Here is a 22,354-nt window from a genome sequence, read left to right as displayed (position 1 = left end):
TAATGATACAAGACATTTAATGCTTGAAAAGTTAAAATGCACAAATTCTAAGGCATAATTTCTATTTTTACTACCTTAACATGTGTCATATATGCACATGTTAACATTCTCCATATTAATGATTATTTTTGTGTCTTGACTATAAATTATTACTAATTTAAATAGAAAGCGTGTCCTAAGAACACATTTTAATTAATATTAGAAAATTAATTAAAAAATTGTGCATTCAAAATTTTTATTTTGAGCTCCTTAACATGCACATGTTACTCTAAAGGAACATGTTAGCAAAACTCTTAATTTTTTTTTGAAAACTTGGTATTCAGCTTTAGGAACGACTAATTTAAGAGGATTAATTTTACCGCCCACTTGCGGAGGCTCATTTAAAGCCAGAGTTTTTTTTGCTCTATATGAACTTAGCCCGCCAAAATTGGCACCCAGGAAAATCGAACTTGAGACCTTGAGAGAAACATACTCCAATGACCCAAGCCAACACCACTGACCTTGAAAGGAGCAAAACTCTTAATTTAAATGGTTAACAATTCAAAATTTGATTATAAATTATGTGATTGGAGCGAACGAGTTGAATTGAATTGTTCATTGACTTAAATCAAATTAAATTCAAAAAAAAAAAATTGAATCAAACTTGAGTAGAATTTTAAATTCTTATTTTGTTAAATTGAGTTAAGTTCGACTTGCTCGATTATGAGTCCATCTTTAAAAAATATATTTTGGTAAAAAAATTGTTTGTTTATAAATTTCTTCCACATACACTATAAAATATAAATAACAAATGTGAGAATCTCTTTCAATCAGGTTTGAATCTTGGTTCATTTTCGATACACCCAAGCTTCAATGGTAAAATTTTGTTTTTATTTATAAGTTGCTTTAAAATTATAATTACTATACTTCTTCGTCACATAATAATAAGTGACTCATTTGATTTTTTTTTTTGACGTAGTCATTTGATTATTTCTTACATATTAAGAAAAAACATATAAATGAAAGAGAAAATTTAATAGGAGTAATATTTTTTTTGTCAAGTAGCCTAATGACAAGACACACACGTTTAAATGTGGAAAAACGTGAAATTCGAAGTTCGAACCACGTGCACTCCAATAATATTTCCGATAGCTACCATTTGGGCTATGGGATAATACTAGTATAATATTAATATTAATATTAATCCCATCACTATTACTATAAATACAAAATAGGCAATATTGACTTGAGAGTGGTAAAAATAATAATACATTATCCTTAAACATAAGATTTTTTTTGGGTTTTTCTTTACTCCTATTTTTTTCATAAATTTTTTTACCCCTTTTTATAAAGAGGATTAACAATTCAATTAGTAATGTTGATATTACACTGAATATCTTTATGCTGGTTTAAATTTATAATATCACACTTGGTTTGAAACTTGGCAATAGCCAAAAATTTATAATATCACACTTGTGTTGTGGATTTCAAGTTATATTTTTCAATTCATCTAATGAAAAAATAAAATAAATTAACTATTTTTTCCTATATATAATCAAAGTTTAATGAACATGTTATATTGGTGTAAAATATTTTTACACAAACGTCAAATAAAAATCAGTTATTCTTCCATGTCATGATATTAAAGTGATGTGTAATAGATTGATTTGACGGAATACATAATTGATATTGAACATAGTGTAATTTTTTTTTCACAGTCAGTTTAATCTGGTTCGGGGTCAGTTCTGACATCAAGTGGTTTCAGCCTCCTCACGATCGCAGTTGCGAAGATAGAACCGCGGTCCTCCCTACCAAGTTCAGCGTCAATCACCACTGAACCAACTAACGATCGGTTAGTGTAAAATTATTTACTTATGTAACTATTCATTTAGGTAAGAAAAAAATCTACCATACAAAAATTACAACCCTTGTGCATGAAGGTGAAGAAGAATGGACCCAAACTATGAAGCCCTGATACGTGACACGATACCGATACGATACGACACCGATACGGCGATACGAGAAACTTTTAAAAACTCCCGATATGATATGTTCGGGATACGTTATTTAAAAATTAAATTTAAAATTCAATATATAAATGCACAATATATAAACTTAACTAAAATCGATAATGATAAAAATTAACATTCAAATTACTCAAAATAAGAAAACAAGTGATAATTACATATATTAAGTTAAGTACTACCCAAAAAGGGAGTTGGGATGGATAGCTCAACTGATTAAGTTAGTTGAGCTAAGGGTTAAGGAGTTGGAGGTCTCGTGTTCAAGTCATGACAATGAGAAAAACTAATAAAGACATAGTTGAGAACATCATACTCTAACATTCAGTACTTAAGAGAAAATATGAATTGTATCAGTCTCCTCTCCTACGTTTCCATCATAAAAAAGCATTAACTGCCCGATACGCGTATCAGAGAAGTATCCGACAAGTATTAGTGATATTTTATTTTAGAAAATAATATTAATTGCCGATACTTCTTCGATACGATACTTCTACGATACGTGTATCGGAAAGTATCAGACGAATATCGATATCGAGTACGTTTCGAACACTATTCTTTGCCATTTTTAGAACATCGGAGCTTCGCATACCCAAATAAAAGAAATTGACCCGACCCGATGCAAATAAAATGGGTGGATACACTATTAGTTGGGAGAAAAGAAGTGAAGGACCCGGGAAATGCGCAAATAGTATATCGCCGCAACGAAGGTTACATACAAGTTACTGATGAGCACTATGATGATCCCATAATTGAAAGAAAATGGTGGTCCATCCACGTGCTACTGTCCCATCCAAAATTTAATAAATATTAAAGGGTAAATGATCATTTACCCCCCTGCAAAATAAGCAAATTTTCATTTACCCCCTATGCAGATTTTTTTTCTGTTTACCCCCCTGCAAAAAATAGATTCCCTCATTTTGCCCCCTAGGTGTACAGCAGGACATGTGACTGTGCAAATCTGCTGACGTGGCTTGTACGGTGGAAAAAATCATTTATATTTATTTTTTAAATTCCATGTCACATAATATATTTAAAAAAAAAAACGAATTTTTTTTCCCAAAATTAAAAATAAAATTTCCTACAAATAAATTTTTTCCTACAAAATAAAAAAAAAAAAGATTTCGTACAAAAATAACTTTTTTTGCCTAAATAAAAAATTAAATTTTCTTATTTTGTCCCCAAAATAAAAAATTTAACGATTTATTTTCAAATATTCTTTAATTAAAAAATAGAATCTTTATTTTTGTCTGCATAATTTAGAGTTGCAGATATAGTGCAAGCTAAGGTTGCTGCACAATTTAATATCACATAAGAATTGAAGCATAATTTTGCTTTATTTTTTTTTTGGTGCATAATTTAATATCACATATAATTTTGGTAGAAGAGGAAAACACAAATAAAACTTCTTCTTCTATTTTTTTTTTAATTCAAAGAGATTAACAAAAAAAATAAGGTTTTGTTTTTAAAAATTAAAGATTACGTTTTTTTTCTAATTCAAAGAGATTTGAAAATAAATCTTTAAAATATTTAATTTGGAAATAAACTTTATTTCGGAGTAAATCTTTATTTTGGGAGTAAAATAAGAAAATTCATTTTTTTTATTTTGGGATGAATTTTTTTTTTAAAATTCGTTTGTAGGAAAACAAATATAATTTTTAAAATTTTGTAGGAAAAAAAATTATTTGTAGGAATTTTTTTTTTATTTTGGGAAAAGAAAATAAGAAAATTGGTTCGTTTATTTTGTAGGAAAAAAAAATTATTTTTTATAAAAAAAAATATCTGACGTGGAATTTTTTAAAAAAATATAAATGATTTTTTCCATGTGTACAAGTCACGTCAGCAGATTTGCACAGTCACATGTCCTGCTGTACAGTCAGGGGGCAAAATGAGAGAATTTATTTTTTGCAGGGTGGTAAACAGAAAAAAAATATGCACAGGGGGGTAAACGAAAATTTGCTTATTTTGCAGGGGGGTAAATGATCATTTACCCAATATTAAATTTTACAAAAATTTAAAATGGTTTGATTAGATTTTGAGACCGATTAATAATTTAATATTGATAGTTTATACATTTTTATTAAATATCATTAATTTTTATTTATCTAGATAATTATCAATACTGTGTTTTTCACTTTCTAGTAGTTTAATTCCGCCAATAAGTTAGCAAATTCTCAATGAACAACTTTTTTTTTGACACAATTAATGGACAACTTTGTGGTGGAATTTTCCGCCATTAAATTTATCGGCGATTTTGATCACTTATTAAGGATAAAAAGTATATATGATTTTTGAAGTTTAAAATTTATGGTTTTTTTTTTGTTCCAAGACTAATCAAAGGAAAAAAAATAAGATGGAAGAAACTAAAACAATGAACTAGTCTCTAATGAACAATGAACTAGTCTCTAATGAAGAAAGTTCTAGATGAGTCACTCTAAAGAAAAATATGCATGTCTACCGATGGAGAATCGTGAATTAAGAGGTCAGCATCTGAAATGGCTCTAAGCTTTGCTAAGAAGTCAACACATTGATTTCACTCTTTAAGAGTGTGACAAAGAGTAACATTGTTGTGCGAAAGCATCCTTTATGTCTTGTAGCAACACTGCACGGACATGCAACTTTGAAATAAGACATTTGATAAGGTTGATACAGTGTAACGAGTCAGAATAGTAAACAAGTTCTACAATGGCTATATCATTGGCCAAAATGAGACCCTGATAGATGGCATATAATTCAGCAAGCATGATGTCCGGAGACCTATGAATGAAGCCATAATGTACCCTGATAAATAGTAGCCCCAAATTTTTCCTTATTAGACCCCAAAGACAGCTCGTCCTAAAGACCACATAAATATATTTATAATATCGTTTAATGATTTCTTTATTTCCTATTGATGAGGTTTGAATTTGCCCTATTTGCCACAAGGCGTGCCTGGATAACTTTGGGGAGCACGCAATACATTGTAGAGAGCTTACAAGCTTCAAATACAAACATCACTATGTCTGAGAAGTCCTTTTTTATGTTTTTAGGCGTGCAGAAATATCTGTGAAAAAAGAGGTCTCTTTGAACTTTTTTTAGCGACCCACAGGAAGGACGACCGACTCACAGGATATTATGGTGTATGAGTGGGTAGGCGAAAAACATGCATGTGTGAATTTGACTGGAGTTTCACCACTTGTTGAATTGAGGGTTGTGACTTTTACTGTGGGACATGCAACCCTCAAAGCTACTTCAAGTAAAGTACCAAACATAAGAAAACATGTTTCGACAATCAACAAGCTTTCATACCATTTGCATTTGACTTTTTTTCATCATAGCATTAGAGGTTGTGAGTCTTCTGCAAAGTGTTCAAAACGTTATGAATAGAAATGTTATGCCCCTCAAAGCTATGAATGTTGTTTTTAAGAAAATCGGTTTTGTGATTCCAAAAGAGTTAGCGACACAACTTGTTGTCCATTTTCCTTTCATTCATTTGTAATTATCCTATATTTATTAATAAAAAATTTCAGAAAAAATAATAATTTATAATCGAAAACACATAAGAAAATAAATATATTTAAAGTTTTAAATTTATATCATAGAAAGAAGAACAAACTAAAATATCACAATAAAAAGAAAAATAAATGAATAAAACTGGAATTATGTTAAAAGATTACTCCCTCCGGTCACTTTATAAACACAAAAATACTTTTTAAATTCATGGTAAAATTGATGTATTTGGACTATAATATATACTAGATACACCGATTTTTCAATAAATCTAAAAAGTTTTTTTTTCTTCTTATAATAGTGATCGGAGGGAGTACAAAATAGTATAATTTTGCCTTTAATTAATTTTTATTTTTTGACAAGCCTTTAATTCATTATTGAAAATGTTGGTTTACCATAGATTTACTTTTTGTGGTCATGGTTTGTAAAGAAGAAACCGTACATGGGGAATTAAAGATACAGAGCACAGTGAATAAAAAAGACATTTCGTCATATGACTTACTTGTTTATACACAAAGCCTCTCCCTACAAAGCTAATCTATGTTCAAACAGCAAAGGTAACCACTGTTGACTTGTGAGTTTCGATCACCCAAATCCATGTCTCAAAGTTCACCCACAAAACATGTCTCAATGAACACACACACACACAGCTTTAGAGGTAGGAAAAGTAATGGGTGTGTGTAGGAGGAGCACACACCATTTCTTTCTAGTGTTGACCCACATTTATATATCTAAGACCATCCACATCGGTAAGAGTTTAGCTAATTAAGCACCTTTATTGTATAGGTATTTTCATTGGAGCCAAAAATGAAAGAGATTGACTGGATCTAAAAATTTATAGTATTGTGGCTAAAAATATTCTTTTTAAAACAGACATTTTTAAAAATTTTATTTATTGAATAAATAATGTATATAATTATATATTTATCACATACATAATTTATTCAATAAATCTTGAAAGATGAACTTTCTTATATAAAAAGGGTTAGAGGGATATATAATAAAACTAAAGTCTTTGTATATATAAAACATTAGTTTAGATACATTGTTCACCTAAAATATTTATGCTGTCAACCAATCACAAATAATTATATTTTTTTTCTCCAAACGAAATGACAAATACTACTAAAATTCATATTGTTGGTATTTCAAGATGACCCATAAACCTAACACCTTAAATTTTTGGGTTAAAGTGTGGTGTGCAATTTACTTGTGTAGTTGTTTAAGGGCCGATGTAATGATCCTCCGAACCCCCTCATGACCCAACACATATACAACTGCATTTTTTTTTTTTGGACAACAAAGATATGAATTATATTAAATATTAGAATCAATATAAGAAATACTTTACCACAACTGTAGGGTAAGTACAGGTGGTACTTACCTCAATAACATCGGACAAATACAAAGTAAAGCTAAAGCCCAATACTATACTTCACATGTGCGAATGAACTATACAATCAAGAAGATTAACACCCCATTCATAAAATAAACATCAAACAATAATCTTCTTTATTGAATATCTTTAATCAAAAGGATTAACACACCATTCATACGATCAATATGGAGCACTATTTTTCTCAATTATGTGTGCGGCCAAATTGTATCCAAATGTTAATCCTCCATGCAAGTATTTCTCTGTCCTATAGCCCTCATATATTTTATAAGCAATTTTTTATTTTGTTTTGAAAACTTGGTAGCCGATCCTAGAACTGACTAATTCAATGAGATCAATTCTACCGCTCACTTGTATTGTGGGACCTGTTTAAAGCCAAAGTTTTTTTTTTTTGCTCTAAAAGGACTAGCCCATCAAAATTAACATAAGAGAAAATCAAATCCGAAGAGAAGCATACTCAAAGAATTCAAGACAATATCACTATATCAACCAAGTGGGTTAAACAATTTGTTTTTTATTTGGCATTGAAAGAAAAAGAATGAGATTAGAATGAAAGAGAGAGATGGGAGCGTGTGAGGGAATGGACGTGCGGATGGATATGTGATGATGGTAAAGTGAAGTAAAGTAGGGATTGGAAAAGGCTAAAAATAATAAGGTAATGATGATAGAATAGTTACAGAATCACATTAATGAAAACAAAAGTGACTGACTTAGTGAGTAATCCCGTTTTGTCTTGTTCTCTGCGTTTGTTTGACTGAGAGCCAACTTGTGGTAACAACTTGGTTTCTTCACCGGCACCTACAGCTCATTCATTTGCATAGGAAATTAAACCTATTTTGCTGCTTTTTTGTTTTTCTACTACTACTAGAGTTAAGATAATCAACATGGTTTTTTTCTTCTTTCTCAAACATATATCATGACTAAATATATTGGTAATTAAATAAATTTTAAAAACCAAATTTTTTATATATATAAGACCGCGCGAAAAGAGTAATTTAAGATTTTTTTTTACAATAATACAATAATGATAGAGATATTGCATGTAATATACAGATATTGAGATTCAAATTTTTATATTTCCACTTATTTATTTTAATAAATAAAATTTTAATCACTAAATTAACTATTAAAAAAATAACACAAATTAGTTGTGATGGCACAGACATATTTGAACAGTAAAATAACAAAGTTGTCTTTAGTTTAGTCCGAACAAGTAAGTAGTAGTCCTTATTAGTAATAGGCAGCGAGGGAGGGGCCTCTCTCCTAAATCTCAGTTGTGCAGATGTTTTGTTTTAATGGATGTACTTTTTAGTGAAGTGAATATAAATTGTGTTTTTTTTTAAGAACCAATGGATACGTTGTGTAAATAGTCAATCTCTTTTAAAATGAGAATTGTTTAAGATTTTTACATATAATAAAATTGTCAAAAACTTAATTTTATTACTTGCATAATTTTATAACTTAATTAATTTTATTAATTTTAAAATAATATTTCTTTTCTAAAGTTAAGTCATTGCAAAACGATAGAGTAAATTTGTCCTTAATTATAAGATTTTTTTATTAAAAAAAAATTACCTCAACAAATTTCTAAATTTATTTCTTTTCCCAAATATGTCATTTACTAAGAATAATTGGTTTTAGAATAGAAAAGATCAATATTTAATATTTTTTTTCCTATCTAGTAGTCTAATAGTTAGACTCACACTATAGGACCGAACAACAACAAGTACAAGATGTACAGCAAGGCAGACCTTCCAATTTACGATTCCTCAAAATTTTAATTATATAATATTGGGTTTATTAAGAATAATAATAAAAAGTTAAAAAAAAAGGTTCAATTCTCGAATAATTTGTTAATTTGTTGATTAGAATACGACTTTTATGCTAGTTGTTTTTTACATTGTTAGTTATAAGGATGACTATTTTTTATGTTATTGATATTATTTACAATTTAAATAAAAGATAATTTTTATAACTATTTTTGTGTGTGACTAAATTTGTGCCTAAATCTCTTGTGTCTATATGTAAGAATGCATTTTCATTTAATGGAGTTCATTTTAATATTCGAGCAGAATCTCTAAATTGTTTGAAGTGGCCTTGATTGTAAGTGTAAGTGGAGAATCGGGGTTTGAACTCCAATCCTCTAATGATGTCCCGAATAGTTAGTAGCTATCAACTAAGCTATCCTTACATACCAATATTAACTTCTTTTTTGAACAGTAACCAATATTGAATATATTTAATCCAAAAGATAATTTAATAATAGTAACATATATTTTTCTTAATGTCCTAATTTTTAATAGAAGTTTCTATAATACTCTCTCCGATTATTATTATAAGTAAAATTTTATTTTTCAAATTTATTGAATAAAAAATATATAAAATTTATATTATAAAAACTCCAGCTATTCACTTTTTTTTTAGCTTTCACTATCAGTTTAATCTGGTTCGGGGATCAGTTCAGGCATCAAGTAGTTCCAGCCCCCTTCCGATCGCAGTTATGGGGATCGAACCGTGGTCCTCCCTACCAAGTTCAACAACAATCACCACTTAACCAACTAACGATCAGCTATTCAAATATCTTAAAATGAAATTTTTTATATAAGGGAATAATTTGCATTGATTTTATTATCTATCTATCTATCTTTGACCTATGACAGCAGTAAGTAAATTGTTTTTTTGCAAAAGTAATTTTGGGGGACAGGCTGGAACATCTGAACGCGGTCATCAGTAAAAAAAAAATGATTTTGCAATAGATTAGTGAGAGTCAGTGCTAAGCGGCTGTGGCTATATATACGAAGCTATAGTTAGGGTTTGAGACAGTGAAGTGAGAGAGTAAGCGGCAGAAAAACCTTGGTAGTATTGATCTATGGTTGTTGTTGAGGGGAATGTTGTCTGGCTCGAGGCTTTTCATAGTTGATGATCTCTCATATACCATGGAAAGCTTCGGACCAGGCTTCATCCCCCTCAAATTAAACCTCGATGATCATGTTGTGTGACGTAATTAGCCGGCTCTGCAAAGGTTAGGCTGAGAGGAACGTTGTCTGGCTCGAGGAACTTTGTCCGATGATCGGATCTGATCTGATCTGTGCGATTCTCGGACCAGGCTTCATTCCTCCCATCCAACATTTGCTTCAAAGTAATTAACCTCCAATTATTTTCAGTTCTTCATCATGATCTTTGGTAAGACTTACATTTCTGGTTTCACTTTTTGATTATCCGTTTTTCATCATGCTAACCAAGTCTCTTTAATTAAGTTGCAGTTAAATGCTTATTATTACTTCTCATTCACAACTCATCATGACATGTTTATTAGTTTCCAAGTTTAATTGGATCAAGCTTCATCAATGGCTACTCAAATAAGTTTGGATCATTGAAACTCCCTTTGCATATTACTAATTGTTTATTAGTTTTACTTTTACAATATTAACATGTTTGTTTTGTTTCATGTTTTAGAGAATATTGTGTGATGATTATTATATGATGATTAATGGATGGATCAATGAAGATATGAAGATATGGAGGAATCATCTCACAGGAGACACACAGAGAACGACAAAACCATAGTCACGCATGCCACACCTAGCACCACCAACCCCAACTCCCCTTCAATTCTTTGTAGTTTTTTTCAATAATAATACTTTATTATTTATCTAAGATTAATTAATAATTAATTACTAACATTTCAAAGAAATATTAATATAATAAAAATATTTTATTTTATTACTTCTTCAATCCTAAATACCTAAATATATGACACGGTTGAATCGATATAAAAGTTGATGTATTTGATTCAGAGACAGATCGACGAATGTTGATTCAGCTGTTTCTTGTGTTATTAGGTTATTAGGACGGAGAGAGTATATATATTATATTATATTGAAAAAAAGAAAAAGGCTCATGTATCTATCTATCTATATGTTCAAAGTTGAAACCTCTAATGTTGATTTGTGGTGGATGTATATATTGTATACATAAGAAAGGTGAAAGCATGTACAGTGAAAACCTATCGGATGTGAAATGGTTTCTCTATCTGTCTGCAGGTGCCGTGTAGCTAGGTCTTTCTTTCTTTCTAGCTTACTATGGCACCAAAACTATTACAGTACATCTTCTTCTTTCAATTTGTCCTTTCACCTTTTTTGTTTTTGAATTACTAGTATAACCAGTTTTCAGAATATTGGATTTGGATGGAGGTGTGATGAAAATTGTTATAGGGAAGGGAACCCCCACCTCAATTCACTGAGATTTATTAATTAAAACCACATCATTTTCATCAATCTGTCTGTCTCTGTGATTGAAAATACGTAGTACTTTGTACTACAGGTAAATTAACAGTGCAAATTTACCTACAATTAACCTAAATGTAAAGGTGAACCCTTACTATGTATTGTATTTTAACATAAGATGATGATCATGTATTAATTATTAGATATAATCACTTGCATTATTTCAACATTTTTATCATGATAGTATAGTATATTACACTCCTTTTGTTATAAGCAAAAAAATTTAGAGTCAAATCATTTTAGTCTAAATTTTAGACCATATATACATTTAGCCTAGCTTGAACTCTCACTTCTTTTGGGTATAAACTGAGTATATTATCAGCGTGCAACTTTAAAGTCTAATTAATCTTTTGAACCAGTGGGATTCAAATGAGTGACAAGCTCTCCTTAAGAAATCAAATCAAAGTTTAAATTTATTTTTGTAACATTAAATGATTGAATGAAAATATAAATATGTATCCAACAAAATTCTATAGTACCAAAATTGATAAGAAAAAAAGATTGAGAGTGAAATGATTTTAGTCTAAATTTTGTACCATATACATTCAACCTTGTTGAACTCTTGCTTTTATTTTGACAAGAAATTAATTAAATATAAAAAATTTCATATCACTAAATAATTGAACAAAAAATACGTATCCAACAAAGAGAAATTAATATTATTAAATAATAACAAGTAGTATATAGTATAGTAGTATAAATTAGTCCATATGATATGATGTGAGGTGCTAGTAGTAGCTAGGTTTTGAAACGTAACTGTTGAATTTATTATGTTTTTGTAGTTTAGTGAAAACTATGACAGGCATGGCATACATGAGTATTAATTAAAAGACATGCACTCGTTTCTGAAGCATCTGTGATTGTGTACTGCATCATCAAACAAACAATGAGAGAGTGAGTAAACAATGGGGGGTTATTTCATTTTCAAATTCATCATATCATATGCTGGAACAGTTAACGAAAATTAACAGGAGAAGCTAGTTATGGATTCTGTATATATGTGTCATCATCACTTTATCTATTATCATGAGTAGAAGCTATCTAAGCCAGATACCAACGTGTGTATGTGTGTGTATGAGATCATGTGTGTGTTTTTGTGTAATGTATTTATGGAGTTTATAAAGTTGTTGAATAATTCAGAAACCATGTTTAGAAAGAAAAATCTTGAATGAGTTTCATTTGTAGCATTTGAAAAAAATGAAGAAAGAGAGAGTGAAAGAGAAAAGAGAAAGAGAATAGTAATATTAAATGACGACTATCTGACATATCTTGGGAAATGAAATATGAAAGAAAGAAAGAAAGAAAGAGAGAGAGAGAGAGAGGGGGTGCAGACATAGTTTTTGGGGGAACGTTTCATAGAAAAGTAAGGAAAGTGTGTCTCTTAATTTTAGGGAAAAAATATTGAGTAACTTTATGGTTCACAGATTGATTTCATCATCAATTTATTATTATCACTTCAACAACTGTTTCTTTCTTATGTTTTCTAGTGCCAAAGAATTTATATTCCACAGTGTATAACTTCACTATTTTTTTACTCCCGTACAAGGAGGACTTCTGCAGTTTACACCTAAAATAGAAGATGAGTATCTAATCAAACTTCTGTCATAGATCTCACTCATCATTATTAATTTTTTTGGTATTTGATGAGTTAGTTATGGATAATAATATCATGATATCTAACTACAGTGCTAAAATATGTTAATTTTTTTTTTTCTGAGTGTATAATTAAAGATATTAATTTATATATGGGGCGAGATGGGTAGAACGGTAATAGTAACAAAATTTACTCTTAAGAGATTTTAATCAATGTTGTTGCATTTTCAGAGCTAGATTCGAATATATGATATATGGTTAAATTGGAAAAGATCTATCTCATATAAATCAACAGGTTTGACTCGATTAGTTAAGCAATAAAAAATGTTGAGCTTTGTGGGGGAGGATCAAGGGTCAATCATCACACAACACATTCTTGAGAAGGGGCACTGAAAAGATCTTTTAGCTAGCTACGACATTGTTGAGTAGTTGACCACCCAGTCGCGGTCTTTGAATAATAGGTGGGTCACCATGGGAGGTTGGGTGGTTCTTAACTCAGTTCTTAATTCAATACATATTACTTTTATGAAAATGTCTGCAAAAGTGTGGAAGCTAATTTAGAGGAGGTTCTTTTGGGGTGTATGGGTCCTTGTTCCATCCCCGCATCTCGCAGGTCGTCCTAATGGTTTAAGAGGGGTGTCTTTATGGTGGAGTGATGTATCCTTACTAGGGACCCAGGTGGACCCGCCCTCATATTGGTTTTCGGAAGGGGTGACTACGCAGATTGGTAATGGGACTTCAACTTCCTTTTGGTTCGACTATTGGATTGACGGTGTCCCTCGGACTCGATACATACTAATCTCTCTTTCAGGCGTCTGATCAATGTCTTGATAGAGTTGTTAATGAGTGGGAATGACATTTTCGATAGAGAACGAACCTTGACAGGCAAGACCATGATCTTCTTACAAAGTTGATCGAGTCCTTGCGTCCGGTGCATTTTTCGAGTATGGAAGACGAATGGTGTTGGAGGCACGAGCCAGGTGTGTTGTTTTCAGTTGAATCAACCTATTTGGTTCTTCAATAGAGAGCTAGTATTCAAAGAACTGTCCCATGAAACAATATCTAAACCTTGCAAGGGTTTCAGAGTCTTGGGCCGCGAACAAAGTGATTGTCTTTTCGTGGCAAATCCTCCAAGATAAGGTTCCAATTAGGCAAAACCTTGGTAGGCGGAGGGTGATGGTAGGAGCTACTGATACCACTTGTGTGTTTTGCGGAGCGGTTGAGGAGTTGTTAGATCATTAATTTGTTTTTTGTGATCAGATTTCTTCAGTTTTGTATTGTGTTTCTAGGTGGTTAGGGATTAAGTTTGTGTCTCCCAATAGTAGTATTACGCAAGTTTTTAGAGTTTCTTTGGGTTGGGTGTGGGGCGTCGGGTACGGTTAGATATGATTCAAGTGTGGCATGCTGTTTTGTGGAATATCCGGACTTCTCAGAATGATATCATCTTTGTCGGCAGGTCTTCAACGATTGATTATAATCATATGGATCGATAGGGTGAAAATTTTCTGATGGAAATGGTTTATTGGTAAAAACCCTGATAGAACATGCTGCTTCTACAAGTGGGAGGTGCAACCTCTCTTTCGCTAGTCCAGTAAGGTGAGGTGAGGATGTGGTGTTTGATTTTTTCAGGTTCTAATTGAGTGGTATATTTTGGGATGCTATCTTTTTTGTTGCTCCCATTGAAGATACATTGGATTTATTGAAGAAAAATGACAGAAGACTTATTTTAATGCTTTGGAAAAACTAATTATAAGAAAGATGGTGGAGTCTAACACGAGGGAGCTATCAAATCCCTCACCGGTGAGGCACTTAAAAAATACCGTTAGATCAAATGGATGGTTATGATTTTTTTTTTAAAAAACAGAGAACACCTATAGATATCTACATTCAATTTTACCCTCAATATTATTCCTAATTTCGTATAACATTGTTTCGTATGAGTTTTCATCGATCTGCAGATTTACAACAAAAAAAAAAGAAGCCATCTTCTTCATCTTCCACCAATTCCCAATACTTGTTAAACCCTAAATCCCAAATTGAACCCAAAAATTAAAGAATTGTTATCATTGTCGAAGGTTTGAAGGAGGTAGGTATTTTCCCTTTTCTTATAGCCATTTCCCCCATTTATTTTTCTATTGTTTCTTTCTTTCTCTCCTCTTTTATGTTGTTTCTGATTATTTCGTTCCTTTTTCAAATTGCAATAACTGGAACCCAAATTAAAAGCTTCACTTTCAGGTATCAACATAAGAATATCATATTTTTTGTATTTTCTGTCTACAAAAATTATTCTGATACTTGGATCTGTCATGAATGTTGAAATTTATATTTGTGCATCCTTAGTTTTCATCTATCTATACGAACTGTTGAAATTTGTTAGAATATGATGAATGATTTGTCTCTGTTTGATATGATGTATTATTCTTATACTTGGATCTGTCATGAATCTTTGATATCTAAAGTTAGAAAGAGATATATTGAGTTACTTGTTAAGATAATCTAGAGTAGATGTATAATTTGTCAAATGTTGATATGATTTTAACAAGTTTTGGGAATTGGTGGAAGATGAAGAAGATGGCTTGTTTTTGTTGTAAATCTGCAGATGGATGAAAAAGAAATTCATACGAAACATGTTATACGAAATTAGGAATAATATTGAGGGTAAAATTGAATGTAGATATCTATAGGTGTTCTCCTTTTTTTTTTAAAAGATCATAACCAACCATTTGATCTAACGGTATTTTTTAAGTGCCTCACCGGTGAGGGATTTGATAGCTCCCTCATGTTAGAAGCCACCTTATAAGATACTTGTGCTATCGCACGGATTCTTGAATTTCAAATTTCTAATATATGGTAGACAATATACATATCGGGACACCATTATACTTCAAAACAAAATAAACTAGAGTTACTTAAAGACTCAATAATATAATCTAGAGTCGTTAGTTGAAATCAAAATTATCACCATTGTTGTTATTAGAGGGATCATCATTCTCATTCAATTCATCGAGTTCTACATGCAAAGGTAGTTTAGTTTTCCAAACAAAGTAACAAACATAATTTCATTTGATCACAATTTTTTTTTCTCCCCCAACTTATATTTTTGCTCTTGATTTACAAAGTTCTTGCTATTTTACCTATTCTTAGCACGTAACCAAATCTTGTTCTAGATTTGTTTCTTTGCATGCAAATGAGCTTGAACTATTTCGATTGATTTTTCAAAATCAATTCAAACCAAGCCAAATCGTATACATATACTCCATTAAAACATTATTTGTTGGTACGAAGTTTTCACCGTCGTTAGTTACGGGGAACACACAAGGTGAGTTCTCTTATCCCAACCGAATTTTCTCCATGGTTTTTAATTTTTTATGGGTTAGTTATGATATCATGTGGTTTTCAGCCCCTCCTAATCGCAGTTACATGAGATCTAATTGTGGTCTTTCCTACCAAGTTCAGCGTCAATCATTACTAAATCAACTAACGATTGGTAGTTTAATTTTTTTATACTATAGTTGAATGAAACCAATGATAAGTGGAACCATTCAAATTCAACTCTTTATAGAAAATAAAATGTGGAAATAAGTTACACAATTTTTTTTAAAAAAATAAAAATGTTAGTTTTATGATAAAAATGTTATCCATCCAACCCAACCCGAAACCAATGGGTTTATCCAACTCAAATAATGCTGAAATGAATGGTTATTTTATTGGACCTGATCCAAAGAATTCTATATGTAGTTCGAGTTTTAAATTTTGGTCAGACTCAACTCAATCCCATCCATGTACGCCCTTGACCTATATCATATATCTTGAACTTTGTTTTTTTTCAATCTTCTACTATAATGGTATTATTAATTACTAATAATAAATAATTTTAATTTGAAATAAATGTGTGTGCACCGTTTTGTCTAGTATTAACTCTCTTGTGTGGAGGGAGAATGCGGTATGGTAACTCGAACTTTTATCGAAAAGTAAATAAAATTTGATTAAAAATTATTTATTTCAAAAATCAAACTCAAATTCTCCCGGCAGAATTCATCAACCAAACGAGCACGGTCACTTAGTTAAATGTGTGGACATGAAGATTCTCATACGGACAGACAGAGAGATAGTATATATAGAGAAAGAAAAACTGTATGGAAAATGAAGGAAAGGGAGATAACTTGAGTTGCAAGCACATACATACATAGTGTTCATGTCTTCTCAATCAACATATATGCATCTGATGATCGAGTTGAAGAAGTGATGGGTCCCGTTTGTATGCTTCCCATCTTATCAATCTCATCGATCTCCACATATCACATATACTTATTTTTCTTTCTATCATATGTAAGTAAGTACTGTTAGTTGAGTTCAACTTGTTATCTAACGTCCAACACCTTGACTCATATATATGCATAGTTAGAATATGGTACGTAGTAGTATATGCTCATGTCATATGTTGTTACAAAGATGAATTTATTGAAGAGGTAGGTGCATGATCCTGTAAACATGGAAGTAGTTTTTTTTATCCTCTGTTGGTTTTGTTGATTACCCACTAGCTGCAACAAGTGTTCCTTTCTTTTTGAGTTACTATTTGATAAATGTGGTTTAATTATTATTAAGTGGTTTATATTTAAATATGTTTAATCAGAAAACTAATTTGATGTAAAATTATGATGGTAGAATTTTTTTTCTTTCCCATCTTTCTTTCAAATCCTCTAAAATTTCATTTTTGTCCTTGCTAACTAAGTTCGGAATCTATTTTTAGAATCGGTTCTTTTAAAGACAGAACACTATAGTGGTACCTCTGAACCGTGCTATAGGTTCATCCATCATATTTCATCAATACAACTTTGAAAGAGACCAAACTTGTGACATACAAGTGTTAAAATGCTAACTTAATTTGCATGTTAACTTGCGAACTTTTTTTCTTAAAAATTACATTTTCACACACTCGCTACTTAACCTACGAGCGGGATAAAAATGAAAGTAGAAGAGGCGCGCGATAAAGTAAGGGGGTGCGAAAAAAAAATTCTACATCAAAAGAACATAAATAAGAACATATATACTAATACTCCTTATAAGACTCATGCTTTGGGCTTTGACATAATGAACAAATCTTCTTAGGCACTTCTAATCGCACCCCATTATCTAACTACACCCTTCCTTTGTGTAAAATAACAAATTACCTTATTCATATCTCTTAAATAAATGTTCTCTCAAAAGGGGAAAAATATTCAATTAATAATCATTCGTTAGTTGGTTCAGGAGTGAATGGCGCTGCATTTGGTAGGGAGGATCACGATTCAATCTCCCGCAACTATGATCGGGATGAGTTGAAATTACTTGATGTCATAACTGACTCCCAACCAGATTAGAAGGTCCGGTAGGCAAAATTGTCAATACTAGTGGTAGAAAAAAAAACTCGATTAATAAATGTCAAAATTGTTTTACCGGAGTCTTGGGTTTGAATTTAAAATTTCCCAATTATAGAATTTCAATATTGTTCAGTGAACTTAATTCAGATGAGAGTGACATTATATATACATGGGTTCATGCTGAGAGTGACATTATATATACATGGGTTCCCAATAAAATAAAATTACCATTGGATCATGCGATGCGCTCCATGCTGAGATGTGGGGCATGTACATCGGAATGAATTTAGCTCGTAGGCAAGGAATTACCCATCTTCAAGTAGAAAGTGATTCGAAGATGTTGGTCGACATGGTAATAGGAAACTGCAACGTTAACGAAAATATTCCTACTTTGATCAAGCGCATTCGCGATCTCAAGAACATGAATTGGCATGTTCAGTTTAACCATACATGGCGAGAAGGAAACAGATCAGCTGATTGGTTAGCTAATTTCAGTCTAACTTTGAATTCTTTTGATTTGCATGTTCTAGAGAGTCCTCCTAGAGAACTCCAAAGTCTCATTTTTGATGATGTATCCAGCGCCTGCATGCCTCGGAGTGTTCGCATAGTGTTCTAGTTTCTTTTTTGGGCTCTGCCCTCTTTTTGTAACCAAAAAAAAAAATTACCATTTTAAAAATAAAAATAAAAAACTGCAAAACGACGCGTTTAAGGTCCCTCCCTCCCATAAGTGAGTGACATCGTGCGTCTTCATCTTGTTCCTTAATTCAATTCAATTGCATAGGGTTTACAGAGTTGAATTCCTGAGTGACCTTGCGTGTTAGATTAGATCCACTAATTATTGTTTCATTTTGTTAATTCTTCTAATTCTACTCTAAGATCGCAATTCCTCTCAAGTTTCCGTTCGCCAATTTACGAAATCGAACGATATTTCTCCCTCTGAACGATCCAATTCTATTCCCCGTTCCTTGATCGATTCCAACTGTCATTATAAGGTTTGATTTCAGATCTCTTCCTACATTTTCAGTTTTCTCAATTGTAATCACATTTGTGTTTTACAGGTGCAGTTGGAAAGGTCTTAACAATGGCAACCACTGCTTGTTTCATCATTGTTAGCAGAAATGATATTCCTATATATGAAGCTGAAGTTGGAGTAGCTGCTAAAGTACGATGATCTTTTATCGGTTTTTTTAATCGCTTCTTGTGATTATAAATTTAGTTTTCACTCATGGATCAATTTAATTTATGGGATGTTTGAGGCCAATTATTGTCTGAAAATGTTATCGGGAATTTGATTTAACATTATAAATGATTATCTTTATCTTGCATCGCCTTGTTATTGAGTGGCTTAGAAAATGAGGGATCTTCTTTTCTTCGCCAAATTTTCATCATTTTGAAATCTAATGATACTGTATGTATGTGTAATGAATCAATATAGGTCCTAGAGAATAGAATAGGGCCCAAGAAGCATTAGTTAAGTTTAGGTGATTAATCATGTTCTTAGAAAGATCTAGAAGAATCCAATTATATGAGTCATTGATTAGTTTGTTAGGATTAACCAATGCTATATATAATGATGGCATTGGATGAATGTAATAAGCAAGCAAAATGAATGAAAGAAGTTTGTTTATTAGCTTAGTGTAGTTAGTGTTAGTCTCTTTTAGCAATTATCACTTCCATTTTGCAATCTAATGATACTGTATGCCAGAGGGAGGATGCTGCTCAGCTGCATCAATTTATCCTGCATGCTGCTCTTGATGTTGTACAGGACCTTGCATGGACTACTAGTGCTATGTGAGTTTCGTATTCAATTGATACATAAGCCACGTTCAAATTATAAAATTTTGGTTTTGTGTTGTTCTCTTTGTGTCTGTTGTTTTTGCTTCTACGGCATCTTATTCCTTAGCATTCTCTATGCAGGTACTTGAAATCGGTAGATAGGTTTAATGAACTTGTGGTGTCCGTGTATGTCACAGCTGGTCATATCCTTTATCGTAGAGAATTATAAATTGATTTTCCATTTTTTAGGTTAATTCTTGTTTTAATAATTGTGAGAAATGAAGTTCTGAATACCCAACTTTAAGAAATATTTAATTTAATTTGCTTCTTTATATCGGACGATTATGTCATTGTCCCCTGCCCTTCACTGGAAGAGTGGACAATGATGAAATCCACGTACCTCTTTCTGCATTTTGGTTTTTGTCATAATTTCCTTGACCTGGTCTTACATACCCGATTAATGTTGCTTCACGACTCTCGTAATGACGATGGCATTAAGAGCTTCTTCCAAGAGGTGCACGAGCTTTACATAAAGGTAATCTTGCCTTTTCTTGCACTCTAACATTTTTTGGTGCTGTCTTTCCTTAATTATTTGTGAATTTCCAATGTATTTCTTTTATTGTTCTACAATAGAATGCTTCTTTTGAAATGGGATCATGATTCATAATAAAGTTCATGCTTACCAATTCTTGAAGTATGCTTTGATCACTACACAAATACGATATTATTTTCTGATTTTATCAATGTTAATGAACCATGCTGTATGTTATTTTGAGTAGAATGACAAAGTTGCTGAATTCCATTTTAAATGTTTTATGATGTTGAATTAGTCATATTCTTTGTGTACCCCTACATACTATCAATATTTCACAGTAGGAGACATGATTAGTTGCCTTGTATATGCCTAGTACACTATTTTGAACTAGAATATCGAAACCACAATTTATTTTCTAAACAGAAGTTTCCCGAATTTCCTTCAGTTTTGCATTAAAGGATTCTTCCTCCTGGAGGTAGAATGCAAAATAAATCCTAATTGATTACTCTCTCTTGTCTTGTGTTTTCACTTTTTAGCTACTTCCCCCCCCCCTCTTCTGTGTGGGCATATATGACCAGTGACGGAAGTATCAGTAAATAAGTTGAAGTTTCTAATTGTCCTCTTGATTTGGTTGTTATGATAAACATGTAGATACTTGAGTTAAATCTTTGTAAACTTACTCTATTTAATGGATTATGAAATATTGGGCTGGTAAGAGATAAGTAACTTTCTTCGTATGTTTGGAAAATTGCAGACTCTTCTTAATCCTCTATACTTGCCTGGCTCCCGAATCACATCATCACATTTTGATACAAAAGTCCGTGCCCTTGCAAGAAAGTATTTGTAGAAACTACTAGTCTGTTCTTGATGCTCTGCGGTTGACAAGTTGCTTGTTCATAATGCATTGAGACCCTTAGTCCTACCTTCTTAGTTCTTGATTAGCTTTGAAAAGCTTTTTTCTCCCTCAATATTTCACAGCAAGGGTAGATGAACTGTTGTCTATAGTATTGTGTACTCTGGTCATTAGCAGAAGGCCATGTTTGGAAGGTCATATGTTGACAAAAGCTGTTCCATTCCTAGTGCTCCAATTTGTAATACTTACTGATCTTGTTCTTGATGGTCAACTATTTGATTTTAAGTGGCAAAGAATGATTGTTTCCACCCATTGGGCTTCAATTTCCTTATTCATTTCGAAATATTACTGTCACGTGTGTTTTCTAATCAATATTTTCAGCCAAATGTTTCGTTTTAGTAGTTTTTTTGCCCATATATTTGTGAAAGACAAATGGTATGTGAATGAATATAACTTCACATAGTATTGTTTGTCCCCATATATTTGTGAAAGACAAATGGTATGTGAATGAGCATAACTTCATATAGTTGATAGTTCTTCAGGGACATAATTTCTGGAGTACTAATCTATAGCTAAATTATTTCACCCACACAATAAAGACATTTTACCATGTTTTCCAATTAACATAAAGAGGATAAAAAAATTGTCATATGTGTGAATGATATAACTTCACATAGTATTTTTTTATAATAATGTTTTGATTTACTGTGTCATATAATAATAATTATAACACTAGTGTATTTTTTATCATAACATTGTGTGTGTTTGTGTTTTGTCAAATTCACTGATAGTTTTGAAATTGGAATATTATTCTTAATTGGAATTAAATGCTCGTGCTTTTATTGTGACAATATTTTAACCGTTAAAATAATTCTGGATTGAGCTTCATGGCTTATATAATGGCTTCAATTCTCTCTCAATTAGGCCACATATCTCATATAAATATAAATAATGGCATTACCGTTAGTTGAAAATGAGATATTTAATTTGTTCAAGCCAAGGAAAAAATAAGTGAGGTACGTGTGACTGCATGCGGTTGGTTATGGCTGCAAACAACCCAAATCCC

At 31.6% G+C, this 22,354-nt stretch overlaps 1 protein-coding gene and 1 long non-coding RNA gene across 2 annotated transcripts; both read left to right on the top strand.

The window, feature by feature from the left end:
• Positions 1–10,018: 10,018 nt before the first annotated feature.
• On the top strand, positions 10,019–11,006 carry LOC123916698. The gene is made up of 2 exons (XR_006812238.1): positions 10,019–10,248; positions 10,342–11,006. It is a non-coding gene; the product is annotated as an uncharacterized LOC123916698 (long non-coding RNA).
• A 7,818-nt stretch (positions 11,007–18,824) lies between these two features.
• LOC123918682 (trafficking protein particle complex subunit 2) lies at positions 18,825–21,611 on the top strand. The gene is made up of 6 exons (XM_045970799.1): positions 18,825–19,116; positions 19,183–19,286; positions 19,830–19,915; positions 20,042–20,103; positions 20,350–20,435; positions 21,190–21,611. The coding sequence occupies exons 2-6, from the start codon at positions 19,206–19,208 to the stop codon at positions 21,280–21,282; spliced, it is 408 nt and encodes a 135-aa protein (XP_045826755.1). The 5' UTR covers positions 18,825–19,116; positions 19,183–19,205; the 3' UTR covers positions 21,283–21,611.
• The last annotated feature ends 743 nt before the right edge of the window (positions 21,612–22,354 follow it).

Source organism: Trifolium pratense, linkage group LG3 (genome assembly GCF_020283565.1).
Source record: "Trifolium pratense cultivar HEN17-A07 linkage group LG3, ARS_RC_1.1, whole genome shotgun sequence".
Classification (NCBI taxonomy): Eukaryota; Viridiplantae; Streptophyta; class Magnoliopsida; order Fabales; family Fabaceae; genus Trifolium; species Trifolium pratense.
This window is presented reverse-complemented; position numbering and strand designations above follow the sequence as displayed.

Bases quoted from the DNA above. Each gene is read 5' to 3' on its own strand.
- LOC123918682 (XM_045970799.1), top strand. From the start codon at position 19,206: ATGGCAACCACTGCTTGTTTCATCATTGTTAGCAGAAATGATATTCCT. The intron at 20,104-20,349 runs ATATCCTTTATC...ACCTGGTCTTAC, and splicing joins CGTGTATGTCACAGCTGGTC to ATACCCGATTAATGTTGCTT. The intron at 20,436-21,189 runs GTAATCTTGCCT...GGAAAATTGCAG, and splicing joins TGCACGAGCTTTACATAAAG to ACTCTTCTTAATCCTCTATA.